The 10,684-nt window shown below is 57.1% G+C and overlaps 1 protein-coding gene across 2 annotated transcripts; it reads left to right on the top strand.

Annotated features, from left to right (window-relative positions):
* Positions 1–1,413: 1,413 nt before the first annotated feature.
* Positions 1,414–10,167, top strand: MATN1 (matrilin 1). Of its 2 annotated transcripts, none has more exons than XM_022574954.2 (8): positions 1,414–1,525; positions 3,236–3,582; positions 4,702–4,924; positions 5,881–6,006; positions 6,483–6,899; positions 7,466–7,618; positions 8,505–8,585; positions 9,244–10,167. In XM_022574954.2, the coding sequence occupies exons 1-8, from the start codon at positions 1,435–1,437 to the stop codon at positions 9,291–9,293; spliced, it is 1,488 nt and encodes a 495-aa protein (XP_022430662.2). In that variant the 5' UTR covers positions 1,414–1,434; the 3' UTR covers positions 9,294–10,167. The 2 variants fall into 2 exon arrangements, with proteins under 2 accessions (XP_022430662.2, XP_089753521.1); XM_089897395.1 differs by having other exon boundaries at positions 8,505–8,583; positions 9,239–10,167.
* The last annotated feature ends 517 nt before the right edge of the window (positions 10,168–10,684 follow it).

Consider the following 10,684-nt stretch of genomic DNA (forward strand, 5'->3'; position numbering starts at 1 on the left):
CCCCCAAAAGATGATAATCTTTCAGTCCCCAATCTCCACTTCCGTCCTCTCATCGACTCCTCACATGGTTCCAGTGAGGCAGGCAAGCCAAGAGCTACCATTCCCTTATCATCTTGTATGGCAACAAGCTGAGGCTCAGAGAGGCTAAGTCACCAGCTCCAGGTCACCCAGCTGGTGAGCAGCAGAAGTGAATTTGAATGTGGTTCTCTCAGATGGCCAAGCCCATGCTCTCTCTGCTCTATCCCATCAACTACTGGACCCAGATGCAATGGTGGGGACCCTTCCTGATTATACTCCTTTACTTACAAGCCTTATTTTTGCCTCCTCTGTGCAGACCCTGGGCTGGTCGCAGATGCAGAGGTGAATCAATCGGAAACTTACCCACTCATGGATGAAATGGTCAAGGCACGGAAGCACAGGGAGGGGGTCCTAACCCCAGGGGAGCCAGGGGAGAGGTGGGCGTGGAGAAGGCCCCTCCATTAAGCTTTACCTGTGCAAGCAGGGTGGCTGAGAATACTGGTTTGGGGCCCTTTCCTGGCACTGACAGGGAGCTGCACTTTAGACAAGTTACTTCAAAACTGTTTTTCAGTTCCTCACCTGGGAAGTGGGAGTAATAATACCGGTTGCCTCACAGGGCTGTCAAAAGAATTCAGTGAGATGGTTCACATAAGTCTGCTCTTCCAATCAACCCCTCCCGGCGTTTCCAGATGAGGAATCTGAGGCACAGAGAGGTAAAGTAACCTGCCTACAGTCACACAGGCAGTACAAAGCCAACCCAGGTCACTTGGCTCCTAAGTCTGAGCTTTCAACCACCTTCCCTACTGCCCCCCACATACTAGGGGCTCGGGTACATGTTCGCCCCGATATGACCTTGAAGATGGTTAGGCAGAGAGTGTTCGGGAGGAAAGGGCATTATGGGTAGATGGTCCTGCATATACAAAGGCTTGAGGAGAGCTCAGAATCCAGGCGCGGCTGGAGAGCAGGGCGTGTGTGGAGAGGCAGCGGAGGCCGACGGGGGAGACTGGGGTTGGAACGGTATGGGGGCGAGAAAAGCGTGGCTGCGGGATGAGGGTGCGGGCAGGGCTGGGGAGCGAGGCCGCTGGACTCAGGTCTCCCTGGGCTTGGAGTGGCAACTTCGGGCCAGCGCAGGCTCTGGGCCCTGGAGGAGCCACCCTCCACCCACCTGAGATTTCCTGGATTCCAGCTGCAGCTCCTGCAGGCAAAGGAGCCCTTGTGGTCAGAGGGGCCTCCGGAGCCCAGGCCGGGCGGCTCCCTCCCTCCCTGGCACACACACCTCCATTCAGCCCGGCCCCGCCCCCTGAAGGGGGCCGCCCCACGTCAGTGGGGGGCCGTCTGGGCAGGCAGCGAGCTTGATAAGACCTGGCCCCCACTGGTCCCCACCACTGTGCCGATACTGCCTGCACTGCCAGAACCATGAGGGTACTCTGTGGCCCCTGCCTCGTGCTCTGCGGCCTGCTGCTGCTGCAGGTCCCTCGTGTACCTGGCCTTGCGCCCCTGTCCAGAGGTGAGCGGGCCCATGTGAGGTGGGGGACACCGGGCACCAAGACAGACAGAGGCTAAGTGGGATCCAGGATGGGGAGAGGGGCAGGGAGGCAGGGGTGGCCTGCAGGCTGACCCAGGAGCAGACAGAGATGGTGACAGTCACAAGGGCTAGGGCAGGGTGACCCTGTCTGTTCTTTCCAGGGACATGAGTGGGGTTCTCTGAGCCTCTCTCTGGGCTTTGCAGCTCCCAGGCTGTCCTCAGGGACCACACAAACTGCAGGGCCCTCGGTCTTCTGCGTCACCAAGGGCAGACGCTACCCAGAGAGCCTGCTGACATCTGGGGCTGCACCAGGCCCAGGGCTGAGCTCACGGCTCTCCAATAAATGCAGACGTGGGGGTGGCCAAGAAGCGGTTCCCCCTTCCACCAGCCCTTCCAGCAGATTCCCAATTGGCCTCCCCATGGGCTGTACCCCTCTGAGTTTCAGCCTTGGACACAGAATCCTAGAATGCCCAACTCCTCCTGTACAGATGGGGAAAAAGAGGCCAGAGAGGAGAGGACCCGTCTAAGACCACAGAGCGAGAAAGCCTCAGCCCCTGGGCTCCTGATCCACTGCCAGTTCCTTCACCCTCTCTGGTCCTCAGTTTACCCATTTGTAGCCTCAGCTAGTGGAGACTGGGGAGCCAGCTGCAAGGTGATTTCTGAGGTCCCTGGAGGACCTCTGATGCCCGGGCCTAGGGCACTGTGGCTGGGGGCTGGGACAGTCCCGCACACCTTGCCTTTCCTGATTCTTCTTCCTGCATCCCTGTTTGGGAGCAGCTCAGACTCAGTGTGGGACGGAGGGGGCTGGCCTTTGTACTAAGTCCCACCAGGCTGCAGGTCCAGGCCGGTGATAACATCAGGCATTAGGCCTATTCTTCCCTCTAGACAGATGAGAAAAGTGAAGCTTCAAAGGTGCAATGATCTGCCCAGGGCCACAGAGTGGCTGAGCTGGGCTTCGGACCCCTGTCTACCTCACTCGGGCTCTGTGTACCACCCAGAACATGGCGCTGCCTCCCAGGCTGTCTGGGAAGACATCGCTCCTTGGGGGTGTGTCTTGGGGGCCCACTTGGTCAGGCTGCCAAGGTGGCCAGTGGGAGCTCCTGCCTTTTATCCCGCTCTTGGACACCAGCTGCCAGATCGACGCAAACTGGGTCCTCTTTGCTGATTTGCTTTAATGCTCAGATGAAAGAGGCCATGTTGACAGGTGCTGCGTTGGCCTTCAAGGCCGCGCCCGCCCGAGGGCCCACCCTCAGGGCCCTCCTGCCCAGCCAGGGGAAAGAGCTGCCCCTTGTTGGCGGTAGCCACTCTGGGCTGAAACCTGAAGGCTGTCTTCTCCTTTGCTGCCCCCTGAACACCCTGCATGCCAGCCCTGTGCTGGCACCCTACGTGCCTTTTTGCTTGTCCTCAAAGGATCCTGTAAGGAAGGGACCACCTGCTCATTGTACAGAAAGGAAACTGAGGCTCAGAGAGGTGAGGGCGCCATTTGAGCCTCTGTCTTTCCCACGGGCTGAGCAACCTCTGGCAAGTTGCTTGCTCCAGTGTCCCCATGCTGATGATAGGACCCAGCCAGCCTGGTTCATGTCTGGTCTAGTCTGCCTGAGGCCTCACGTCCAGACCTAAGTAGCTGCTGGTGCGCTGCTCCTTTGTCTTGAGTGTCTCTGGTCCATCCTCCTGACCTTTGCCGCCTCCCAGGGCACCTCTGCCGGACCCGGCCCATAGACCTGGTGTTCGTCATCGACAGCTCACGCAGCGTGCGGCCAGTGGAGTTTGAGAAGGTGAAGGTGTTCCTGTCCCAGGTCATCGAGTCACTGGACGTGGGGCCCAATGCCACCCGCGTGGGCGTGGTCAACTACGCCAGCTCCGTGAAGCAGGAGTTCCCGCTGCGGGCCCACGGTTCCAAGGCCATGCTGCTGCAGGCCGTGCGCCGCATCCAGCCGCTGTCCACAGGCACCATGACGGGCCTGGCCATCCAGTTTGCCATCACTAAGGCCTTAAGCGACGCTGAGGGCGGTCGCCCCAGCTCACCGGACATCAGCAAGGTGGGGACTCACGGGAACATGGCAGCAGGTGACAGTGAAGAGCTAGGTTTTCAGTGCCAGGAGCCTAGGCCTCTGGAGGGGAAGAGATTGTGCAAGGCTGCTCCCCAGGGGCCCCAGAGTAATGACATTAAAAATAATGCTGCTCCTTCCGGGCTTCTTACCATGAATCGTCTCATGTGGGCCTCACTACACCCCCTTTATCCAGATGAAAGAACAGGGGCTCAGGAAGGTAAGCTGTGCCTCATGGAGCTGCATTTCTAACCCAGGCCTGTCAGATCACCAAGACCCAATCCTAGGGGTTGGGCATCTGGGCCAGGGGTGGGGACTCAGGAATCAGAAGCAGACCCAGGTCAGAAGGAGAAAAGCAGCTAAGGGGGCTGGATGCCGAGTCTCAGACTCCAGCAGAGCTGCAAGGACCCAACTTCAGGGCAGGCTCCGGCAGGGGGTAATGAGGGCCAGGCTCAGCACCTGGGTCCCCTCCTGTTGCCCTTTCTGGGGTACGGCACACAGGTGCCTTGTGGGAGGGGAAGAGTGTTTTCCTCTTAGGAAAGGGCAGGTAGTATCTTGGGGAATGGAGGGAGAAAAGGCAGCATCTTCCTTCATTCCTTGGGCATCAATGTGGGAACAGCCTCCTTCCCAGGGCATACGGGAGAAAATGTCCAGACCGGAGGAAAAACTGCCATTCCGTAGCCTCTGCCTCCCTCTGGTGGCCAAAGGGTAGAACTGTACGGTATTGAGCGCAGGTTGGGCCCGGCTGTCAGAGGCCCTCGTTTGACAGGGGAGACGAGGCTCTGCCCTCAGGCGGTCATGCCCGAGGGAGGAGACACCCAGAGCCCACAGTCAGATGAGAGAACAGCTCAGCCACGTCTCTCAGTCAGAGAAAACCTGTTGCCTCCTCCGCTATCCAGGTTCTTTTCCCTAGGCCCAAACCCTGGTGTTGGTGGGGGGCCAGATCCACCTGCTGCCGACTAGCTGTGTGACCTGGGCTAGCCACTCCGCCCTTCTGGGTCAACCTCCTCTTATGTCAACCATCCTAAGGGTTTACTGGAGGGCCAAGCGGCCCACCCAGCGCGGGGAGGGAGGCGGGGTCCTCACACACGCCCCGCGTGTGTATCGCAGGTGGTCATCGTGGTGACGGATGGGAGGCCCCAGGACAGCGTGCGGGACGTGTCTGCGCGGGCCCGGGCCAGTGGCATCGAGCTGTTCGCCATCGGCGTAGGCCGTGTGGACAAGGCCACGCTGCAGCAGATCGCCAGCGAGCCTCAGGACGAGCACGTGGACTACGTGGAGAGCTACAGCGTCATCGAGAAGCTGTCCAAGAAGTTCCAGGAGGCCTTCTGCTGTGCGTGGGGCGGGGGATGGACCAGGTTGGGAGGGTGCTGGGGGAGTGAGGTGTGTGTGTGTGTGGGTACCGGTGTCTGGGCGGGACCAGAAAAGGGACGTGGCTTAGAGCGGCAGCGTGGGGGCGGGGCCTGGACTGGAGGTGCCCTATACGGGGGCAGGGACTGAGACAGAGCCAACCTCGGGGGCGGGGCCAGGACTCAGAGCCGCCTGATCTGGGGGCTGTCCCCTGCCTGGGGTTAAGGGAGTTGGGGAAATGCGATACCAAAAAGAAGTCCTTTTCGTGGTAGAGTACTGGCAGGGACCAAGGAGGGGCCAGAAGCCAGTAAGGGGAGGGCCTGAAAAAACCTGTGCTATTTGGACGGGGGTGGGGGTGGGGGGGAGTGTGTGTGCGTGGGGGGGGAGCGGGGGGTAGAGGGGGTGTGGGGGTGTGGGGGGTGTGGGGTATTGGGGTGCCAGAGTCTTCTGTGATGTGGAAGGGTCTGAGGGGCCTGGGCATTGGGCAGGAGAAAGTTCAGAGTCTTTTGCAGAGGAGAGGTGGGTCTTTGGCACGGGGCGGGCCTAGGAAGAGCATGAATCTGACTGTGAGAATTCCATGCACAGTACAATGCTCAATACGTGGTATCAAATAAGTATTCGTTGAGCATCTTCTTTGTGCTGTGTTCACTGCTGCATGTGTTGTTCTAGACACTTGGAATACAAAAGTGAACAAAGGGGATTAAAGGCCCCGCCTCTTTGGCCTCTACATTTTTAGCGGGAAGTTTTAGCTTATTATCCGCAATATCACCTTCTCCGGGGATGTCAGCACTGCTGCAGTGATTCTGGCCCTGGGCTGAGGGTCTGGGACCCCATCCAGTCGGGGGCCTCAGCTTCCCTGAGCGTGTTGAGGGTCCATCCTTGCCAAGATGTCCGAGGCCCTGTGACCACGAGATTCTGAGTCTCCTCTTGTCCCCACAGTGGTGTCAGACCTGTGCGCCACAGGCGACCATGACTGCGAGCAGGTGTGCCTCAGCTCCCCGGGCTCCTACACCTGCGCCTGCCGCGAGGGCTTCACCCTGAACAGTGATGGCAAGACCTGCAATGGTCAGTGGGCCGGACACAGGCAAGCCTGGGGAAGGTGGCGGGCAGGGGACGGGGCCTTGGCCCCTCCCCAGGAAGCCCACCTGAGCCTCTCTGTACTTGGCCTCTGGACCAATCTGTAATAGATGCCTTATAGAGTTTGGCGTCAGCAGAAGTTCTCTTCTCACTACTGTCCCTCCTTCTGTCACAGTGGGTGGTAGGTTTAATATGGTGGAAGGAGTTACATAGTCTTGAGTTCACATCTTGGTGCCACTACTTCTGAGCTGTGTGATTTAACAGCTTTTAGAGCTTCGGGTTTCAATGCTGTAACATGGGGGCCAGGAACTTAGGCTTCACAGAGGAAGTTTTGAGGACCAAATGGGATGATCCTCCGTACAGATCTTGGGTGTGGTGCGTACCCAGCCAGTGGCTGTGATGAATGACTATGAACTTGAGCATCACTCCCCTGCCTTCCTATCCTGCCCCCCCCCCCCCGACAGGCTGCAGCGGTGGAGGTGGCAGTTCGGCTACTGACCTGGTTTTCCTAATCGATGGATCCAAGAGTGTGCGGCCAGAGAACTTTGAGCTGGTGAAGAAGTTCATCAACCAGATTGTGGACACGCTGGATGTGTCGGACAAGCTGGCCCAAGTGGGGCTGGTACAGTACTCAAGCTCTGTGCGCCAGGAGTTCCCGCTGGGCCGCTTCCACACCAAGAAGGACATCAAGGCAGCTGTGCGGAACATGTCCTACATGGAGAAGGGCACCATGACCGGGGCTGCCCTCAAGTACCTCGTCGACAATTCCTTCAGTGTGTCCAGCGGGGCCAGGCCTGGTGCCCAGAAGGTGGGCATTGTCTTCACTGATGGTCGGAGCCAGGACTACATTAATGATGCTGCCAAGAAAGCCAAGGACCTTGGTAGGTGCTGTCTGAACCCTGAACACCACCAGTGGCCAGGGGTACACATGGAACAACTCAACTATAGTTTATCTTATGTCTGTTCTGATGAGTGCCCTAAACCCAGATTCAGTGTGAATGAGGAGGGATTGGTTTGTCCAGCTCTTTTTTATACTAATGAGAAAACTGAGGTCCCAGAAAAGTAAGTGGCTGGCTTGATGGTCCTTTGGTAGGTGAGGCTTGGAACTTTTATAGTTGAATGTTCCCAAGAACATACCAGCTGTTGGCAGGCAACCCCACTTTGGGACAAGCCTGAGTTTTATCACCTATTAAATGAGAATAATAATAACCACCAGATGGATGGTTATGAGGGTTACGTGAGATTGCAAAGTTCCCAGTACAGTCAGTACAAGTCTGATATATGGTAGAAGCTCAGCAGATGTTGATTTCCTCAATCATTGTACCTGCAATTCCAGCATCTGCCACCAGGAGGTGTCTGCTATTGATTGCCTGGGGATTCCCTGGGAGGCTCAGCTATGGCTGCCTGTCCCCATGGCCACTGCTACTCATCTTGTTCCTCTTGGCAGGCTTTAAGATGTTTGCTGTGGGTGTGGGCAACGCTGTGGAGGATGAGCTGAGGGAAATTGCCTCGGAGCCTGTGGCAGAGCACTATTTCTACACGGCTGACTTCAAGACCATCAACCAGATTGGCAAGAAGTTGCAGAAGAAGATCTGCGTGGGTGAGTGAGGCCAGAAATTGTGTTGATGGGAGGAGCAGGTGGGGCTCTGGGAGGGGTGTGTGTGTGTGTGTGTGTGTGTGCGTGTGTGTGTATAACCATCCTGGACTGGATGTGGGTGGGGAAGACGGGAGCTGGGGTGGCATCATGAGTTGGCAGAATCAGGAGGAAGGCTGGCCAGTCAGACTTTAACAACCAGCAACTGTATATTGAATGCTCTTACACATGTGGCACTCTTCTCAGTGCACTCCAAATATGAATCATTTAATCCTATTTGGTAGGAATATTGTTATCTCCATTTTACAGACAGGAAAACCAAGGTCAGAGGGGTGGAACCACTTAATAACTGGAGGAGCCAGGATTTGAACCGTGCTTCCTCCCCTGATCCTCCCCGGTGACCTTGCCAGCTGGTTCCCAGTGGTAAAGAGTATGGATTCCAGAGCCAGACACGCCTGGGTTTGCATGTTTGTTGACACTAACTAGATGTTGGCCATCGGGCAAGTTGTTTCCCTTCTCAAGTTCTTCATTTGTAAAGTGGGGTTAATGACTTCAACCCCAAAGAATCGGGGTGAGGAGTCACCATGATCACCTAGAGGTCCCTGATGACAGTGTCCTTTGCATAGTAGGTGACCAGCGTGGGGAAGCTAATATTGGAGTTCTTTACCAGGGCTTTGAGGGAGCAGGAAGACATTCAGGGGTCGTCCCCCCTCCATCATTCCTAGGAGCTCTGTCTTAAGAATTTCACATGTCTCTCTGCCTTCTCGCATCTCCTAGGCCCCACACTCCCCCAAGACACCCTAGTCCTGGCCCTGGGCAGTGACCACCCGCCTTTCTGGCAGGCAACCGCTCACCATCCTCTTTCTCTTTCCCTACTTTCTGTCCACCCCAGAGGAAGACCTGTGTGCCTGCGAGTCCATCATGAAATTCCGGACCAAAGTGGAGGGGCTGCTGCAGGCCCTGACCAGGAAGCATATCCTTTTCCAGAGGCTGCTGCAGGGAGAGGGAGGGGGAGGGGAGGGGGAGGGGGGAGGGGGAGGGGGGAGGGGGGAGGGGGAGGGAGAGGGGAGGGGAGGGGAGGGGAGGGGAGGTCCCTCTCGGGAGAGGAGAAAGCTGTGCCCCTTGTGTGGTGTGATCGGAGCAGGCTCCTCCTTGCCTGCCTCCTGCTGAAGACAGGCTGGATCCTGGCCAGGTAGGCTGGCCCCTGCTTTGATACTGACCCTGCCAAAGCAAAGGCAGGAACCAAGCTCTAGATTGGACACACAGAGTCCTGGACACACTCAGGAAAACATGGTGCTCAAGCTCTCGGTGACATGACTACCCACCAGTCTCCACTCAGATGGGGCTGGACCCCTCACAGCTCCCCTGGCTCAGGCAGGACTAGGTGGGGACGCAGCAGGCCTAAAACTGCAACTGGACAGGGCTGAGCTTTCCGGGCTCACTGTAACCGCTTGCTTGTTTTGGAAGCACCATTCTGAGGGCTGTGGGTGGATAAGTTTTGACATTGGGGGGAACACACGCTATGAGGGGGAAGTGAGAGAAAGTCCTGGAAGGGGGGCCCTGAGTGCAGGTGCCACCCCGTCACTGCTCTGCTCTGGCCAACCTGCACATCTCCTTAACTCCCAGTCCACTGGAAGCTGTGAGTAAGCGGCTGGCCATCCTGGAGAACAGAATCGTCTAAGGCTACCTGTCCCCCACGACCTCTCCATCTCCCTGCCCCCAGTGCAGCTCACAGAGCCCAGTGTGTGTCCCCTAGAGCCTGAGTTTAGTCTAGCTTTGCCATTTCAGCGAGGTAGGCTTGGGAAGGGTGGGGCCCTGGGGCGACACCAGGTCTCTCCCTCTCCCACCCTGCGAGCCTGGGGGGAGTGCGTGTTTGAGTGTGTGTGCAGGGAGCGTGTGCATGTTTGGGAGTGTGTATGTGAGTGTGCGTGTGTGCGCGCGCCTGAGGCTGGGTGTGTGTCTGAGAGCATGAGAACGCAGGGGTGAGTGTGGGAGGAACTGCGTTTGCATTTTTTTAATCAAAAGCTTAATATATTCCCATATTTTTTAGTTCACCCTTTCTTGACTGAGAGTGCTGTAATCTCTTTTCTGATTTCTCTATTCCCCTTCAAAAAACCATTAAATGTGACTTAACTTAAGCACTGAATGGGGCCAGTGGCAGTGTGGTTATTTGGGGAACAGGAAGAAGGACCGTGAGGGTGGTGGGTGATGGGGATGGTCGCAGGATGGCAATAGTGGTGGTAACGGGGATGAGGGCCACTGCTCCCAACCTGGCTCACGTTTGTTCTGCCTTTTCAGTTGCAAATTCCTTGATGAGGTCTCATTTCATCCTCCCAGCAACCTTACCCAGAACAGACTTGAGTTGTCCCCATTTTACAGATGGGAAAGCTGAGTTCCTAAGTGATAAGATGACTTGCTCGGCAGTGAGTCAGTTGGAAAGACAGGGCTTGAATCCAAGACTGTGTGACATCAAAAGAAAAAGGCACCAGATAGGGCCATCCACCATTCATTCATTCATTTATTCATGCAGACAGCAAACACAGAGCACGTGCCCTGTGTCAGGCGGTGGGGAGATGGTGGCCTATGGGACAGATACTCTCCCATTTCTTGTTTTTTTTTTTTTTTTTGCGGTACGCGGGCCTCTCACTGTTGTGGCCTCTCCCGTTGCGGAGTACAGGCTCCGGATGCATGGGCTCAGAGGCCGTGGCTCACGGCCCCAGCCGCTCCGTGGCATGTGGGATCTTCCTGGACCGGGCACGAACCTGTGTCCCCTGCATTGGCAGGCAGACTCTCAACCACTTGAGAGTCCACTGACGCTTCCCTGCGGCACCAGGGAAGCCCTACTCTCCCGTTTCTTAAGGGACTTCAGTTGAGCAGGGCGCCCTGTCACCCTCAACCCAGCTGGAGGAAAAGAGAGACGGTTTGGATTGTACCAGGAGCCCTGGGGTGAGTGTGTGTGTACGTTCACGGTGGGGTTGGTGAGGAGCCTCGGCTGGCCCACCCCCCCCTGCCTGGCCCCTCACCCCCTTGGAGTCTCCTCTGTTGCTGCCTGGTGCGTCAGCAGCCTCAGTC

The sequence above is a fragment of the Delphinapterus leucas genome, chromosome 1 (assembly GCF_059928025.1).
Source record: "Delphinapterus leucas isolate spDelLeu-1000000601 "Yukka" chromosome 1, BTC_Dleu_Yukka2, whole genome shotgun sequence".
Taxonomy (NCBI): domain Eukaryota; kingdom Metazoa; phylum Chordata; class Mammalia; order Artiodactyla; family Monodontidae; genus Delphinapterus; species Delphinapterus leucas.

Excerpts from the sequence above, each read along its gene's own strand:
- MATN1 (XM_089897395.1), top strand. The coding sequence starts at position 1,435 with ATGAGGGTACTCTGTGGCCCCTGCCTCGTGCTCTGCGGCCTGCTGCTG. Across the intron at positions 1,526-3,235 it reads CCTTGCGCCCCTGTCCAGAG|GGCACCTCTGCCGGACCCGG; the intron begins GTGAGCGGGCCC and ends GCCGCCTCCCAG. Across the intron at positions 6,900-7,465 it reads CAAGAAAGCCAAGGACCTTG|GCTTTAAGATGTTTGCTGTG; the intron begins GTAGGTGCTGTC and ends TCCTCTTGGCAG.